Consider the following 19,063-nt stretch of genomic DNA (forward strand, 5'->3'; position numbering starts at 1 on the left):
TTAACTCCAAGGGTTTGGGAGAAGCTACTAACAATATTTACCAGTCTTTTGTTTTTCTTTTTGTGGATCTGTAAAAATGGATATCATACAAATAACACATGGACTGTTTTTGTGGACAGATGGGTCAGAAACTATAAAAATAATATGATATAGTAAGACACACTGACCGCAAAAAAGAGAGCCATAGTTTAAAAAATGTTTGTGTGCAGGAAGCCTATGGGGGTTATGTATCATTGGTTTTGCTGGGCTTTTTTGGTGTAAAAAAGTCCCATTGAGGTTTTTTGGGACTGTTCACTGCCAAAAAGACTCATAGGACTATGTGTGCACAGCCAGATTCTTGACTCTGGACTTTTGCAAAAAGTCTCATAGTTACTCCTGCCCCATGCTGGTGTATGTGCTGGGACTTTTATGCATTTTGAGACTTTGGTGTGACTTGAAATTTGAGAAACTGAACATTTTTCAAAGGGCCAAATCCACTTTAATCAATCTAATGAGCAGAGTAGCTCCAAAATCAGACACAGAACTGTCCCAAGGAGCCGCCTAATGATAAATAACCCCCTGTATCTGTAAATTTCAAGTCCTGGATCACTTGTCATTGCTTGTTTACGTGGACTGTATATTTTAGTTTAGTTACACTCACTCATTTTACTTACATGAGTCCAATTCCAAAGCAGTGAAATAATTTTTATTTTCTGAATATGAGGAAATCTGTCCATCTTTTGCGTGTTGTAAACAGGTATTATTATAAATGCTATTCCAAACTGTTGTACAACTTCTTTTAGTTGAGTTCAGGCAAACACAGTTTCCCATAAGAGTCTTCTTTAGCACACTCCAAGCTGTTAAGCAGCTTTGTACAGCATGATTGGCAATGCATTCATGTTGGTGGATACACTTCATTTTAAAGTTTTCATACAAGGAAAGGCAATTATGGTCTGCTTTACACAACTGCTTGGCTTCAGTGCAGTCATATACTTTTTCTAGTGAAGTTCTCACTGATATTTCGCCTTTTTGCAAAAATCCTTTTTGAGTAATAAAATGTTCTTGCTTCATGTGTCCTGTGGGGATTGTAGGCACTGCATGCAAAAGAGAGGTTTAGTATTGGAATCATAGAATTAGACTGAAACTATTAACACATAGCTTAATATCATAATATCAGAGGAGACAGATGGCCTATACAGTCATGCAAAGACCTAAATAGTAGAGGATGCACCCTCCGGTCCCACGAAAGTTTTACACCTGCTCAGTGGTGGATTCAAATATGGATGTATTGGATAGCTGACAGCACCTAAGGTGCCAGGGTGGTCCACTGACACCGAAACCACTTACTGAAGATGATACCAAGGTAATACTTAGAGATAATAAGTGGCACAGCACATCACTACTTCCTATCCTTTGTATATGGGCAATGTCCAGAGCTACTACACTTTTACAACAAATATGGAAACTGTTCTGTCCAACCACACCTATCTTATATACATAGACACAGCACAGTACTACTCCTATCTTTTATATAAAGACTCACAGGGAGGTAAGATGAACCATTTGTCATAGGTGGTGTCACCTGCATATATCAGCCCGTAGCTGTGCAGGATCCAGGATATGCTACTTTTTTCAGAGAGCGTGCACTTTTCTGTGCAAGGGTTTGTGTTGCGGTGTGCATAGTGCAGCCACAATACTTCATAAATATATGGGGTCATATATATCTAGTTCTTTTCATATCTATTTATTTCAAGTCTATGCCAGAATTCTGCATAATAAATGTGCACTCTATATAAGCCTGTATAGTGTGTGTCTTTGAGGCTGACTGCATGCTTAAATCTAATCTCCCTGTGTGTGTTAATGCAACTCTGAGAAGGGAGGATGAAACCATTCTACTCTCTGCCACCCGGTCTTCACCAGAGCCCACTGCAAAGCGGGTTGGTCTTGCTGTGGTGGGGTGACACCAGGTCATTCCACAGACGCAACTTGGGCAACCAAGGTCTAGGTACAGAATAAGCGGCCAATCTCGTGGTCAGGGTCAGGCAGATGGTCAATGCAGGCAGCAAGGATGCAAGGTCAGGAACGGAGCAGTAGGACACGGCTGGCAGCGAAGGAGCAAGGTCAAACAGGTCCAGGGTCACAACGAGAGGTCATAACACAGGTATCGCACAAAAGAAGCTTTCTCATTGGCATAAGCCCAGAGATCCAGCAGGGTGTGCAGGAAGAGGCAGGGTTAAATAGGATTCTGTGTGAGGCCAGCGCCAATTAACGGCGCTCTGGTCCTTTAAATCTTCTGAAGCTGGTGTGCACGCCCTAGTAGACGGGAAAGCATGTGCATGGCCGAGGACTGGGAAGCAGGAGCGAGGACCAGTGAGTAGCTATGGCGTGAAGCGGGGGCACACAGAGGCGCACGGGTGTGAAAGAAGAGAAAGAACCCCATAGCTATTTGGAAAAAATGTGTTACTAAAAGGAACTTTGTGACGGATTTCTTTATAAACTAAGCAGAATTTCTTAATGAAGCCTGTTAGAAAAATGTTCACAACACTTCCTCTGACACACTATTAAATATCAGAATTCAAGTATTTATCTTAGGGAGCACACAGCCACTGATGTCGCCAGTCACGTCACTAGTATGATTAATAGAATATGAAAGATATATCTCTGACTGTTTCAATTTTCTTCCCTGTCTTTTGCAGATACTGCCATGGCGTCAGTCTATTGGGACTTAACCTTATAGTGTGGATACTGTATATTTATATGTACTGCTTGTGTGCCTCCCTACATTTTAACTTGTGTAAATCCATATTTCAACATGCAGCAAACATTTCCTTCAAGGAAAGATCAGAAAAAACGGAACCTCTGAGATTAGTAAAAGTTTAGAATAATAAAATAATATTAAAAAGAATTGCATGCAGTGACTTTTGTTCCTCTTACTGAAACTTTCTTCACATTTTATTATCTGTACAGCTTTGAAATACACATAGGAGAGAAAAGGCTAATATTCTTTCATTATCTCAAAGCAGTGTCTTCATCTTTTATTGTACTGCAGAATTCACAAAGGAAGACAAGTGAAACCTTACATTTGATGAATATTTTGAGCAAAAATAATATTTTATCATAAATGTGTCATATGTATTTGTGTTTTTACCCAGGTATAGTAAGATTACAATGTATTGTGTTGCCTTCTTCCTAGTTTCTTTTTCACTATACATGTTCCCTAATATATTGGAGCAGAATACGGTATTACTATTAAGTAAATTACTATTTACAATTAAAAATGTGCCAGGCTATAAATTGGCTGTAAAAAATATCAGTACCGTAAGTATCAATACACCCTACTATCAATTACAAAAAGTATCATTGCCCTACTGTCTTAATAAAGGCACCAACTAGTAAAGGTTACATTAGTAAAGGTCTGTGCTTTGAGAAGGATGATGGATTGTCATGGTAGTAGATTTCTAATATATAAAGGATGTATATATGAATTAAAGCAAGGAATAAATTGATTAAAAAGCTACTCACCAGTTTTTGAATTGCAGTTCTTTCCCAGTAATTTTTTAATAGTGCAGTAAATATCTTCCTCACAAGTACAAGCTTTAAAATCTGGATATGTTTTAGTGAAGTAGAAAATAGTCAGATTGCAGTTCATCAGATTCTTTAATTGACAGTTGACACCTAAAACGTAGAATCTTTCCAAAATTAGTCAATTAAACAATGAGTATTGCTAAGCGAAGTTTATTAGGGACAGAAAAACCTTATTTTATCATATAGATAACAAAAATAATTTATGGAAAATAACTATATATATATATTTATTAGGCATTGATACATTCACCAGAGTACAGTTATTTAATGATAAATATAATGGGGGATATTTATCAGGACCTCTGTGCACCGCCAGTGGCGCAGAGGCCCTGAAATAATTGCAAATGCTAGCTTATTGCTAGCTTTTGCGATTATATTTGCCCCGATCCGCCACCTTCACGCCAGTGGGGGCGTGAAGGGGCGTGAAGGGGCGTGAAGGGGCGTGAAGGGGCGTGAAGGGGGGAGGGGCGCGGGCGGCCGAGCAGAGGGCGCGGGCCATTACTGTCATATGTGAAAAGTCGCCGGCTGCGTTTTTTTCTAAGCCAGGCCCTGCCTGACATAGGATAAACGCTACGCTGCAGAAGCCTCTTGATGTATCAGGCTGCGAATTTGCAGTGGTGGGGCTATCATACGCTGGCGCTCGTGCCCCCAATGAGGTATACTGAGTAAGAGATATACTGAGTAAGTCTAAGCATGAAGTTAGATTTTTGGATTGTTTAGTTAGCTTTAAAACTCATGTTAACTGTCAAAGGGGCATCTCTGTTAGTTCTTCAGTTACTGTATTTCCTTCAGTCATTTGGAGCCAAAACCATAAGCTGTCAAATACATAGGGGGAGATTTATCATTAGGCAGGATTTTGAGCAGTTGTCTATGTGTTAGACTGGCAGGTTTCCAACAGTCAGATTTATAGTCCAGTGTATGTGCAGTGTTAAATGCCTTCTGATGTGAGCATCAGCTGTGTGTGCTCTATGTGAATACACTGCACCAGTCGCCCCAAATGTTTAACATCTGCTTAATTTCTGCCTTTTCGCAATGTTTTTGCACAGGAAATTCTTAGATACCTCAAACATAAAATTTAGCAAAAACTTCAAAATTGAGCAAAACTTTCCTGTAGTAGCAATGGACCCACATACACCACCGCCTATGTGGTGTAGTTTTGCAATTAAATTTGCATTCTTTTGAAAATTCTCAGTTGATAAATGTGGTGTTGCATACTCTGTGGTGTATTTTTTCCGCCATTGCGTGACTTTAGAGCTACGTTTTTTTCTCGCTAAAAGCAAGGTTTGCACAAAAATTTGCAACAATTATACGCCAAGAAGCTACATAGGACTAATGATAAATCTCCCCCAATTGCACAGGTGCAAGTATTTCCCTTATACCTCCTCTCTGTGTTGTCACTGAAAATACTTGCACCTGTGTGTTCCATCACTCCTGGTTTTGGTTAAAAATAACTTATATAAAAAACCAAACACCTAAAGGAAATGTGAACTAACCGTAGTTCCAGAAAACCATGTTGCAAATTTGGTGGATTTCCCCTACGTGATATTTCAACTCCCCTTTCCAGTAAAGCAAACCCTTTTGTCTAATAAAAGTAATAAAAATATCTTAAAACAGACCAACACTGTGAATAGAATTTTGTCACATTTTGCTCTGGTTATCTCTCCAATTACTAATTAGTTAGTAATTAATAAGTTAGTGAAAATATAAAGAAGTACAGAAAATGTAAACTTTCTATTTCTTCTACAAGTAAGTTGTAGTCAGAAGAAGATGAAATGGAAACCTAAAATATAGAAAACAGCAGTCTATGTGCAGATATTAATTTGCTATTGCTAAGAGTTCAAGCAGATTCCTTTCATATTGCCTTGAGGGACCAAATAAAATGATGATAATGGATGAACACCAATATTGTTCTCTACAGACAGCTGAATAAATATTAAAAGCAAACACTGATTATTGATAAAAAGGGATTGATGCCTGCGCTGAGGCATAAAATCAACAAACCACAGGCCTGAGCAGGACATTTATATTGCAACACATACAACTTGTAGTAACATGTATGATACTGAGAATAATAACATGTATAGACTATCAGCCAAAATCATATAAAAGAAAGATCATATGAAATAAGGTGCAGTTGAGCTTTATTATAATGTATCTTCATTATTTGGTGATGAATAGAGCTATAATGTCATGAATAATATCTACAATAATTCTATATTTATTAACATTTTTTTTGTATTGTTCTGTGCATATCTCGACAAACACCCACCTCTAATACCCACTAGCATCTAGCTAGATCATAAGACATGACAACCAGGAGTCTCTGTGAGACTCCCCGCAAGATCTTTGATGGTCTGCTAATAGAAATCTCAAATATATTTTCCATATACTGCAATACAGTAGTGTACCCCAATATAATAGTAACCCCACTAGGGTTCAAGTACTCTTGTCTGTGGCCTATAAAAAATCACACAGTTTAAAAAAAAAAATAAAACTCTTACACAAGCTTAGACTGGGCAACAGGTAAACAGATCTATCCACCGGTGAATCTCCAAGCTAGGTAGGCCCCCTGACACTACATGTGTGAGTTTGTTAGTCCCCTCACTGTATGTAACACAGATATTCAGTATTCATCATCTAAACATTTCCATGTCATATGATAAGTTCAATGCAGGAGACAGTCAACAGATTACTGAAAGAACCAAAAGAGATAAGGACTAGAAAGCTACAGAGTGTCAGGTAACATTTGAGATGTACACTGGTAGGCCCCAAGAACATATTGTCCTGGGGGCTGTAGGCATCCCAGTCCAACACTGAACATATAATTATCTCAAGGTGTGGGAAGGGGTTAAATGGTGCCACTAGAAAGTACAATTTGTGACACTGAAAGCAAGCCATTATATGTCTGTGTAGGCAGGAAAATAAAAAAGTTATTACTTTTGAAAAGAGGGGAGCAGGGTCATTAGTCCCTTTGGAATGGTATTGCATCTTAGCACCACTGAAATAAATGAGAACTATACAATACACACCCAACTCTAAAGACAATTTATTTTACTTTTGTAGTTGACTTTTTCTTGCCATGGTATGTTTACTTGTCACATTTGCCTTGAAAGGCATTTGCACAAGTCCCTTAACCATTATGCCAACTAGCTGTATGGGATGACATGGTCCACATAAAATAATTTGACCATGGTGGCCCATTACTACTGCCTCAAGAATCATGTTTCATCAAATGTCAAGTAAGAGACTTTAGACTGATAGGTATCTGCAGGCCCATTTCTTCCAGCTGGCCAGGCAGGTGACGGCCATAGGTGCCACGCAGTGGAGGAAATGGGAGGGTGCCAGCAGCTATACTCCCCCCAGTAAAGAAAAAATCAGTATTTACCTTCCAATGCTCCCTGTGGCTCCTCTCCTCCCATCTTTATTTTTAGCAGTAGCGCCAGTGGCCAGTTCCATGAGCTTTGCCTGCGCTGACATTATGACGTCATGTGTGCACACATCATAGTGTGTGCACGAGCAGAGTACACAGACTTAGCTGCCAGTGCTACTGCTGAAGATAGAAGAGGGGAGAAGATGATCCATGGGGAGCACCAGAAGGTGATTACTGATTTATTTTTTTAATGTGCTGACTACCTCTTTACTGGGGGGAAGGTACATTGTACTGGCTACCTATATATTGGGGGTGGAAGGCTGCAGTGTGCTGATCTATATAGTGGGGGTGCAGTATACTGGTTACTTGTATACTGGAACCAGCATGCTGGCTACCTTTATACTGGGGGACAGTGTGCTGGCTACCTATATACTGGGGGAATGTATGCTAGCTACTTATATACTGGGGAAGCTCTGTTCTGGCTACCTGTATATTGGGGTTTCAGTGTGCTGTATACCTATGTTCTGGGGGACAGTCTGCAGAAAAGCAGAAAACCTATATACCTATGTACTTGGAGGGCAGTGTGCTGGCTACCTATATACTGGGGAGCAGTGTGCTTGCTACTTATTTACTGGAGGTAAGTGTGCTGGAAACATATACACTGGATGAAGTATGCTGGATACATATATTTCCTGGGTAGTGTACTGGATACATATATTGTGAGGCAGTGTGTTGGACAACTAAATACTGAAGGGTATTTCTTATCATCTTTTTAAGCTGCTGTTAGAATATTCATTGTTTGGATTATTTAGTCCAGCACAACGTGTGATTAAAGGGTTTCAGTCATTATGTACATGTGTACAGATGCATCTTTCTATATACATATCTAATTAAGAGGTGCACAGTATATTTATATCTAATAAAGTGAGGCTGGTATTTAATTGTGGGGCACAGTAAATAGCTAATACAGGGGGTACAGTATCTGTCTATATTTATTACAGTATGTATATATTCATGCCAGGCACAATATTACTATTTTATTATTTGGGAGGCTGTTTATGCTAAAATTGAGGACCATTGTATGTACTGTAATGACCTTGTGGGTGGGCATTCTTTGGGACTCACCCTCTACAATAAATTAACTAGAAACTGCCCTTGGTTTCTGCCTCACAGAAAATCTTTTATATTCAGAAGACAGCAAGAAAATGGGGCAGTGGCCCACATTTATTAAAAAAAGTGCAAACTGCACTTTGTCCAGCTTATCTGTAGAGGGCGCAGTGTGCGACAGATTCATGAAAGGTGTAACACATTTACATGCATCTGGTGACCCCTGCACCATTTTTTTTTCTGGTGAATTTTCTTCATTCTGCAGAATTCTGGCACACACACAATTGTGACATATTTTTTCTGTCTTATCGGACACAGTGCAGCGGCAACAAAAAACTGGTGCATACACTGTTAAAAAAAAATGTACAAGCAGTTTGCACGGTCTTACTAGTGCAAAGTTGATCCCAAAACGTGTGCAAACGCCCAGTATGTCTCTAAATAGGACTAGAAAGCCTTATGCTGTAAAACATTTATTAGAGTACCTGATGCTCAAGGAAAAAAAATTCAGGCATAGTTAACCCCTTAACGACCAGGCCCATTTTCATTTTTGCGTTTTAATTTTCACTCCCCACCTTCAAAAATCCATAACTTTATTTTTTCATTACATTACAGAGCTTTGTGAGGGCTTGTTTTCTGCGTAACAAATTGCTCTTCATAGTAACAGTATTTAATATTCCATGCCATGTAATGGGAAGTGGTAAAAAAATTCCAAATGCAGTGAAATTGATGAAAAAATGCATTTGCACCATTTTCATCTGTGCTTGTATTTTATGGCTTTCACACCCCAAATAACAGGTTTACTTTATTCTTTGGGATGGTGTGATCATGGAGATACCAAATTTATATAGGTTGTATATTGTTTTCATACATTTGCAAAAATTAAAAACTGTTCCAAAAATAATTCTTCATTTTGCCATATTCTGGCGCTAATAACTTTCTTTACTTTAGTGTACGGAGCTGTGTCTGATGTTATTTTTTTGCGAGTTTTGATGACATTTTTAATGCTATCATTTTGAAGACTGTATGGCCTTTTGATCACTTGGTGGCATTTTTGACTTTCGGCGCTATTTTCCATTACGGGGTTAAACGACGGGAATAGCCGTAATTATATCTTGATAGATCGGACATTTTGGGATGCGCCTAACATGTATATCAATTTTACTGTTTATTTATATTTATATTTTAGATCTAGGAAAAGGGGGTTATTTGAAATTTTTGTTTTTTTATAAATTTATTTTTTACGTTTTAAAGAATCTGATTGATTCTACCATATACTGCCATACGGTACTACAGTATAGCAGCATATGGGGATTTGGCACATCATCAATTAGAATGTGCAAATTGCACACTGTAATAGCCTAAAATTAGACTATGTTGGGTCTTTGTATGACTGATGCTGTCATGGTAACAGATCTGTGCTCCCCAATGCAATGAACTAAACCAAAATGGCGGCACCCCTATGCACAGCTTTTTAACACTTTGCTGGCTATGATCAAAGGGTTTACACCCGCAATCGGTGCTAGCACTGATCACGGGTGTAAGCTATTGGTGTTTGCTGCATTGTACAGACCGTAAGCCCTCTTCATAATCCCCCTCCCACAACAGGATGTTCAGGAATGTCCAAATGCAGGACTATCACTTCATACTTTTAGTTGGTTTATTTTGCAACAAAAAACTGCTTCAAAATTCTGACCAATTTTAGGGGCACAAACTTTTTCTTGCAAATACACACCACATTTGTCGTACTTGTTATATATTTAGTCTTGATAAATATAGTGCAAGGGGTTTAAGAAATTTTATGCTATTAAAAACAAACTGATAGATTTACCCCATTGTTTTTTATCAGATGCATTATATATGCTATAAAATTGTTACTTCATTACAAAGAATATTAATTGTAGGTTTTTATTCTATTAGCCTCTTCACAACTGATTAAAGTAAACACTTGAGGCTCTTATCACATACCTGAAAGATCACACATCCGTTCTGTAGTATTCCAAAGTCCTGCACATTCATCTCCAGACATTCGGCACCTCTCTTTCAGGTTTAGACAATTTACAGCTCGTGATCTTGGCAAGTTTGAAAGAATTAAACAAAGCACTAAAACACAAACAAAACACTTAATAAACAAAACATATATATTATAATTATTGGAATTGATTTACTGAATGCAAATGAACATAGATAAACACTGCGTTCTCTTATTGTACTTAAGTGGCCGTTAAAAGTGTCCTTGGCTTCTCCCTGGCTATAAAGGCTATCTTCCCACAAAGGAATATTATATTAAATGTATGGGTTGTTTTTTTTTTGTAATACATTGATTAAAATGATTTATCTTATCATCTGGTTTATTTTCATTTTTCTATACCTTACCTTTATGTAATTGGTAAATAAATTTACAAAAAGTAGAAATTATCACACATCTATTCCTTATTATTAAGCAATGACAAACTAAAGTCACCCTTTATTGCACTTAGGTTATATAAAAATAATCACTCGATTTATAATCGATAATTGATAAAAATATCAAATAAAAAAGTATCACACAATGCAAATTAGAAACATAATTTACAAGTTTATAAAATATGTTTTAAATCAGTCTTGTGTTATATACCGTATGTTACTTTTTCATTTTATGATGTATTTAATTAATTTGATAATAATAAAGAAATATTTGATCAGGGTTAGACTGGGGTGCCTGGGGCCTACCAGTGAAATTGATTTTAGGGGCCCACTACTACTAAATAGAAATATTCTGGGATAAGAGAATTTGGAATTTCTAATCACTAGTGGGGCAGTGAAATAAAGGATAAACTAAGCCCTTTCTCCCTCCCTCTCTGCTAGTGCTTCACTCTTGGTTTGTGTTCAGGGCTGCAGTGGTGACGTTATCTCAGAGCATTAATTTTAGGGCTCATTCAGATGCCCGTCTGTGGGGATGTATATGTGGCCGCAAATTTGCGGCTGCATATACGTCCCCATAGACAGTATGCTCTATCTTTTCCCATGTCTGCGCCCATGTGCCACTATTTTCTATGGAGGGAGGAGGGGTTACCTCCTCCGCCTTTCCAGCGCATGGTGGTATACCCACCCAGCCACATCGAGTTTTATTGCAGCCACTGGCAGGGGCCTCCCATGTATCCGATCGGTGGCCCCTGCCATAGTGGCAGAAGTCAGGGCCCACCAGGGGATTCACCGCCCCATACAAAGGGCCAGATTGACCCTGTATTTGATTATTTATCAAAGGAATTATATAGATTGGTCTCTATGTAATTGGGACAATACATTTATACTTATTGGAATACCCTGGAGAGATGTGTTATAGCACATTACACTTGTATAATATCTTCACATATTTTTTTCCTTTGAAACCAAGGGATTCATTCTCGCTCCCACCGCTCGCAATCCTTGATCCCTACAAGTGATCATTATAGGCAATCCCTGGGTTACATACAAGATAGGTTCTTTAGGTTAAGTTGAATTTGTATGTATGTCAGAACTGTATATTTTATAATTGTAGTTTTTGTTTGCCCCAGTGACAATTAGATTTTCAAAATTTTTGCTGTAATAGGACCAAGTATTATCCATAAATCTTCATTACAGACACCTTATAGCTGATCATTGCAGCCTGGGGCTATAGTAAAGCATCCAGAGAGCTTTACCAGAGGTCACAGGGGGCAGTGGGGTCTGTCTTTAACAAGGGGTTGCCTGTAAGTTAAGTGTTCTTAAGTAGAGGTCTGACTGTAACCTACTTTTTCTTTGATTGATTATTTCAAAATTTTTGGCTTTTTGCATGAGGGGAGAGAAAAATTCCTAATTGGAGAAGGGCATTCCCAGCAAGATAAAGCAGATAACCACAATACACCTCAGTGCTGTCCGATAATAATCTGATAAAAACAATAATGATAAACATATTAAGTATTCTGCATCTCAAAATGACAGATTTATCAAAATAAAAACATCTCCCAAATTTCTGCCTTGCTTTTATTTTTGTTATTTAGTCCCTTTAAAAAACAAATAGGATCAAAAGATCATGCAGTTCACAAAATGGTATCAATCAAAAGTAAGCAGCTCCAGCAACAAGGACACCTGAAACAGCTTCATACATCACGTCCGTGGTTCAGTCATTTCCACGGATTCCTGACAGAGACTTTAATATGTATGGGTATTTTGACATTGGCTTGTATTTTACTGATCCGTTGTACAGGGAAAGAATTATGAAACATTCCTTAATTTTTTCACTGATGCGGATTACTGAAAGCAATGGGGCACATTTACTAAGGGTCCACAGCCGCGAATCCGTTGGGGTTTTCCCGAATATTTCCGCTTTGCGCTGTATTTCACGGGATTGTGGTGCACGCGATCGATTTTTGGCGCAGTCGGGGGGCTGACAGAAATCGGGGGGCGTGGCCACCGGCCAACCCGAAGGATTCGGAAAAATCGCGGAATTTAAAAAGACATTTGTGTCGCAAAATCAAGCACTCACATACACCAGAAAAAAGCAGGTGAACTCCGGCGGACCTCGGCGCAGCAGCGACACCTGGTGAATATCGGCACGGACCTTAGTTAATCCCGGCAGAACCCGAATCAGCGCCGGAGAACCCGCCGCTGGATCGCGACTGGACCGGGTAAGTAAATGTGCCCCACTATGTCTATGCGTCTGTAAAAAAAAACTGAGGAAATATCCGCTTTTTTTCAATGATGAGGCTTTAAAAACCAGGTTTTCAAAGCAATGTTAAACCTTCAGTTTTTTTTTTTTGCAGACACGGAGACAAAACTGATGCATCATGGAGACAAAACATTAGGAAAACTGAGACATGACAGAGACAAAACGGAACTGATGCGCAACTGAAGCTGAACATCAACGACAATGTGAAAGGACCTTAAGTAGAAATAAGTTAAAAATTATGTGAAAAAAATGCAGTATGCTAACTTTTTACTATAGGTTAAATAATAAAACACAGTTAAAAAAAAGTAACATTTGTGTCATTTGAACTGCACAGTAAAAGTCTTAAAAACAAAACTACATTTTTTTTTCAAACTCTCAAATATACTACACAGAAATTTAATGAAGGTTACAAAGGGAATATAATTTACCTGCATTAAAAATAATCATAGTTTCATAGTTTATACGGTTGAAAAAAGACACTTGTCCATCAAGTTCAACCAAGGAAGGATGAGGAAGGGATTTAGGGGAAACAATTCTATATAACATAACAATCAATGTTATTTAGGTGTAAAAAGGCATCTAGACCCTTCTTGAAGCTCTCCGCTGTCCCTGCTGTGACCAGCGCCTGAGGCAGGCTATTCCACAGATTGACAGTTCTCCTAGTAAAAATGCCCTGTCGCCTCCGGTGATTAAACCTTGACTTCTCCAATCATCATATATCTCTGTAAATGGAAAAATGAAAAAATGTTCTGGTATTTGGGAGAAGGGACTAGAACTCTGCAGTGTTAAAGGGTTATGGGAGGTGTATAGAAATGAAATCCTACAAACCCCAATGAAATGAAGCAATATTGTAAAAAATATTCCTCCAGAGATTTCTTCAGAAGAATATGACAGTTTGATAGACTCATACAAAAGATAATCAGTTAAAATTATTCTATATAAAACCTCTTCCTGCACTTTGATGTAACTCTACGTCATAGGATGGGGGTAGTTTGCGCACCTTGATGTAGAGTTACGTTATAGTGATCGCCCGGGCTCATAAGCTGAGATCATGATAGTTGCCTTTTTAACCCCTTAGATGCCGCAGTCATAGTGACTGCTGCGTCTATAATACATTGCCACATTGATCGGGATCCTCAGTGCAGGGCAGGGGTCCGATGAAGGACCCCTGAGCTGCTTTCAATAGAAGCTTTAACAACCCGTACAATAAAATAAATTTGTCACTGAACCACAACACAAAAAAACTCACAAAAATTATGAAATTTTTTACAACTGACCTAAAAAAAAAAGCATTGAAAGTCAACAAAAAGTAACATTTACCCCAATATGATACCAAGAATAAGTACTGCTTGTCCCACAAAAAATATGTCATTCCCATTAATATGGTAGGTTAATTAATATGGCTGGCAGGTTATATACTGGGGGGAAGGGAACAGGCTAGCTGTATACTGGTTATAAGCTGTGACCAATACATTTTCCTCCCTTGGCTTATACTTGAGTCAATAGGTTTTCCCATTTTCTTGTGTTAAAATTGGGTACTTCAGCTAGTTACTAACGGACCTCTGGATGTTGGTAATTTACTGTACTTAGGCCTAAGGCAACAACAAGCTGCTTTAACAGTTATCAAATGTGTATGAAATTAAGCTTTATACAACTCAAAATAACCCTGCAATAAATGTACTCCAGAATAAATTCAAAACCAAAATAACTAAAGACCTACAAAAAAAATAAAAAGAGTATAAAACTCTAACGATAAATTACAGGCCAGACCAAACTAAATATCGACTCTTTATTGTTGCTGCAGAAACTTTTATGAAAAGGTCCTTCAACATTTCTAGGAAATAGCATCTACTTGGTAATCAATATGTCATCCAATGTAGGGCTTTTTAAGCTAAAAATAACCGTTTATATAAAAGCGGTAATTGACCTGCTTTTATGGATACTTTTACAGCAGATCTTTAGTCATTTTAGATTTTTTAGCTAATATTGCTCATTTATTTTGCCAATTCATCTTTTTTTCTTGTATAATTCTATTGATTGAGTGCTTGTGCCCCATTGTAATCCATCAACAGATTTCTCCATCTATTCACTACTTTAAGATAAGAGATTTGATAAACTGTTTGCCCTTCAGACATTTTTTTATTGTTTCAGTATCATATGCTACCACTCACAGTTAACTGTCTGATAAAGTTTCCAGTTTATCTATTAAACATTAATACATATGAAAATGGAGTAGATATAGCTGGATTATACCAAAACATTAATGTTCTTATCAATTTGAGTCAATGTGTGGGACTTATCAAGCCTTACACCACAGATAAACTCACAAAGTTTGTATTATTAATAACAAAAAATTGACCATAATAATTTATTATGGTCAATTTTTTAGTTATTTTTTTAAGTCTGAAACTTCAGCAGTGTAAAAAGTTAGAGTGATTACTGCTATCATTAATTATTGATTTAGAGCCTTTAACCAATACAAAACATGCTGATAATAATGATTATTAAAATAGTTGTATTACCATTCGAAAACAATTATATTTTCTCAATATTAGTACTATCTTACTAACATTTCTGTGTGTGATAAAACAGTATAATAGCACTGCTGTACTCAAATTACCACCACACATGATCTTTATGATTCTGTTGTATGTAATAAATAGTTTATCTTCATTAAAAAATAGAAATAAAAATCATATTTAGTTGGCAAAAAAAACTAGTCAACATGAAATGTTTATTGTAATGGATTGTATAGTTGTGTTCTATTTTCCTGTTCTACACTGCACTTTATATAGGTTTGTACAATCACTATCTTCTATCCGTTCAACTACATTGTTCATCATTGTTTACATTTATCCAACAAGCTTTCTTCTAGGATTGTATTTGCAGAGCTTAAACTATCACAGTGTAATGGTCTAAATATACTTGTTCAATTGTGGTTTATCAGCTGGGTAATAATAGCAGGCAATGCACTCACAAGCTGTAAGTACACGTGTCTCGCGGCTATTCTTCTTTCATACGCTACTACAATAATAGCTACTAAAATTACACATGCATAAGATCCGAAAAAAACCTGAAAAATAATGTAAAGCTCTTAACTGTTTATAAAATAAAAGTAATCTTCAAATATAATCTAATGTCAGTTATACAGACTATATATTGTACTGGTTTATTAGTAAAAGTTAGACACAAATGTGGAAAACAAGGACATAATACCAATACAACCATGCTAAAATATCATTTATACTAAGGATAACTCTCAAACTATACATATTTTTCAATTTTCATCTCTCAGCAGTGTAAGCTGTCCATGACTGTAGTTACCTGTGAACCAGATGTACTTCATTGCAGGAGAGAGGGAATCCAGCGTTACTGGTGAAGTGCAAGTGTCTAATGAGCGCAAGCAAATAACCATCAGCTGGGATTTCAGCACCTCTCTTACAGAACAGCTCCAGCCCACAGGACCTTGAGCTATTTGCCTGTCATTAGTAGTTTGTCATGTATGTCTAGTATTCCAATTTTAAACAAGAAGGATTTGTTAAGGGGACAGGCTTTTACAACTAAAATATACAATACAAATGCAATTGTGGACTTTGTAACTGTATATGGATAATTTTCCATATCATGTTATTCTAAAAAGCAATTTAAAAAAAAACAAAAAACAAACAATACAACTGAAAGTAATCTAAATTTTAAGAGTGTGCATCAGGATAAAATTGAGCAACATACATCACAACCTTTATTTTGTTTTAAATTAGGATGGAAACCCAATTCTAATAACTGTGGGTAAAAAGCTTGGGTTCTGGAAAAGAGGAAGTTGAGTCTAACCAGGGGCGTTGCTAGGATAGCAAAAGATCCGGGGCACAGGCCCCATTGCATATGCACCAAATTTTTGAAAGTGTCCACTACTGTAAATAACCTGTTCATATGTTCTTGCAGCATAAACAACTGTACCTATAGAGCTACAGAAAACACAGGCGAAATCCCTACCTATTCCATCCACTGAACGCAGGTGATGTGTCCTCATATTGTACCTGTTCTCTATCATCTTTATTAGGCCCCGCATATCCATTTCTCCTCTTCCAGCCATGTGTCCTCCCTGTGTGGTTTACCACATACACATCTTATGTTATTCATTTTCCTTTTGCCCCAAAATCTAGGCCCCGTAACAGTGTCAAACTGTTGCTACCCCTAACACTCTCTCCAGATACCGCAACAGTATTTTAGGTACGTACCCCTGAAAATCACTAGCAGTATACAAATAATGCTTCCTAGTATAGCACATTTTAAAATCCCCTCCCTTCAAGGCCCTACACAGTAAAAAGTCCTCTTTATGATTCATGCACTGTATAATAACCCCCTTCCCCCAGTGTGCTTTCGTCCCACAAACGGAGTATTGACCCACAAGCATTAGACACTGTACATTCTTGTGGCCCCCACACTTTATAATGCAACCTTTATTGTGGTCATAACGTTTTATAATGAACACCTAATTACCCCCCTAGTATATGGTCATTGCATTACATGACCCCTCTCTCTTGTGGCCACCTACCCAATAAATGTTACATAAATGTGGCCTTACATGCTATGATACCACCCATACTTAATCCCTATGGATCTCACTAATTCCCTCACTAAGACCCCTAACACTAATGACTCCATTAAGGACACTACACTTTATGCCCCATAATTGCGGCCCTCTTCCTGATAATGCCCCCTCCCCTATTGGTTTCTCCCTCCTAGTAATTCCCCTCCCCGATTGTGGCTCCCTTCCTAACATTGCCAACTGAAAGTTGCCCCTTACCTAATAGTGCCTTGCCACTAAATCAAGTTCACACTTGATACAGCAATGCTTGGATTAATGCCCATAATCCACATAAAATACAGTACATTGAACTCTACACTATTGCCCCCAGTCCAATAATTCCCTCTCTATATAGTAATGCTCAAGGCCATAGTAACCCCCTCTCTATATAGTAATACACCACAGTTTAAAGTAATATCTCCTTTATAATGTAGTGCTCCCAATTCACAGTAATGCCCTCTCTATATAGAAATATTTCTATACTAGCACATGAGTTACAATCACACAATCAATATACCATATATACACATATACATAAAGTACCATATATATGCATGCATCATATGGACAGATATACAATATATAGGGATCACATATGAGCACACATGTGCTAGTGTTTGGTGTCATGGTTCCCCATTCTTCTCCTCTAATACCTGCTACACTGGTCAGGCCTTCAAGAGAAGAAATGTTGTCAGGGGGGCAAAGGAAGATCTACCTGGCAGGAGGCATGTGGTGAGGGACATGTTGTACAGCTAAATGGGTTTCCAGCCAGCTCACATCCTAGCTGTAATAAATTTTCCTGACAGACAGGGATATGATATATAAGCATGCATCACATGGACATATATACAATATATAGGCATCACATATGCACACACATATAGAGCACATCACATATACACAGCAAACACACAGATACATACAATACCATATACAGACATAAGGGGAGATTTATCAAGCTGTCTAAGAGTAAGAATGTGCTTAGTTGCCCATAGCAATCAATTACAGCCCCCCATTAAAATATTCATGAGCACTGGTAAAATGAAAACTGAGCTGTGGTTGGTTGCATGGGTGACGCCATCTTGACGAGGATCGTTGCTCCCCGTGACTTCATCAGGGAGCAGACCCGAGGCTGCCTCGTTTTTACCCTTTCATTACAATGTACTGTCAGCACATTGTAATCAATGAGGAGGAAAATCCCCATATACTGCCATACAGTAATATGGCAGTGTATGGTAGGATCAATCGGACAACTGAGGGTTAATAACCCTAGAGAGTCTGAAAAACAGTAAAAATAAGAATTTTAAAAAAGTTTTTAAAAAAAAGTATGAAAAAGTTATTAGCGCCAGAAGATAAATTTAAAAGAAATGTAATTAAATGTATGAAAACATTATAAAACCTATACAAATGTGTCATCCCCGTGATTCGCACTGACCCAAAGAATAAAGTAGACATGTCATTTGGGGTGCACAGCGAAAGCTGTAAAATCCAAGCCCACAAGAAAACGACGCAAATGCATTTTTTCAACATTTTCACTGCATTTTTAATTTTTTTCCTGCTTTCCAGTACACGCCATGGAATAATAAATACCATCTCTTTGAAGTGCAATTTGTTACGCAGAAAACAAGCCATCACACAGATCTGTACATGCAAAATTAAAAAAAAGTTGTAGATTTTTGATTGTGGGGAGTGAAAAATGGACATGAAAAAAAAAAAAAAGGTTAAAGGGTTAAAGTGCAGTGTATGAGTTTAGACTTATTTATATGTATTA

At 37.7% G+C, this 19,063-nt stretch overlaps 1 protein-coding gene across 2 annotated transcripts in view; it reads right to left on the reverse strand.

Annotated features, from left to right (window-relative positions):
• The window catches only part of GFRAL (GDNF family receptor alpha like), a 42,500-nt gene extending 26,401 nt beyond the window's left edge, over positions 1 to 16,099 (reverse strand). For both annotated transcript variants that reach the window (XM_072142262.1, XM_072142261.1), the window contains exons 1-4: positions 16,032 to 16,099; positions 10,007 to 10,141; positions 3,502 to 3,654; positions 654 to 1,073 (exon numbers count right to left, since the gene is read on the reverse strand). In XM_072142262.1, the coding sequence (XP_071998363.1) occupies positions 654 to 1,073; positions 3,502 to 3,654; positions 10,007 to 10,141; positions 16,032 to 16,053 (730 nt within the window). In that variant the 5' untranslated portion in view covers positions 16,054 to 16,099. The remainder of the gene's footprint in view (positions 1 to 653; positions 1,074 to 3,501; positions 3,655 to 10,006; positions 10,142 to 16,031) is intronic.
• Positions 16,100 to 19,063: the final 2,964 nt, after the last annotated feature.

This window comes from Engystomops pustulosus, chromosome 3 (assembly GCF_040894005.1).
Source record: "Engystomops pustulosus chromosome 3, aEngPut4.maternal, whole genome shotgun sequence".
Taxonomy (NCBI): domain Eukaryota; kingdom Metazoa; phylum Chordata; class Amphibia; order Anura; family Leptodactylidae; genus Engystomops; species Engystomops pustulosus.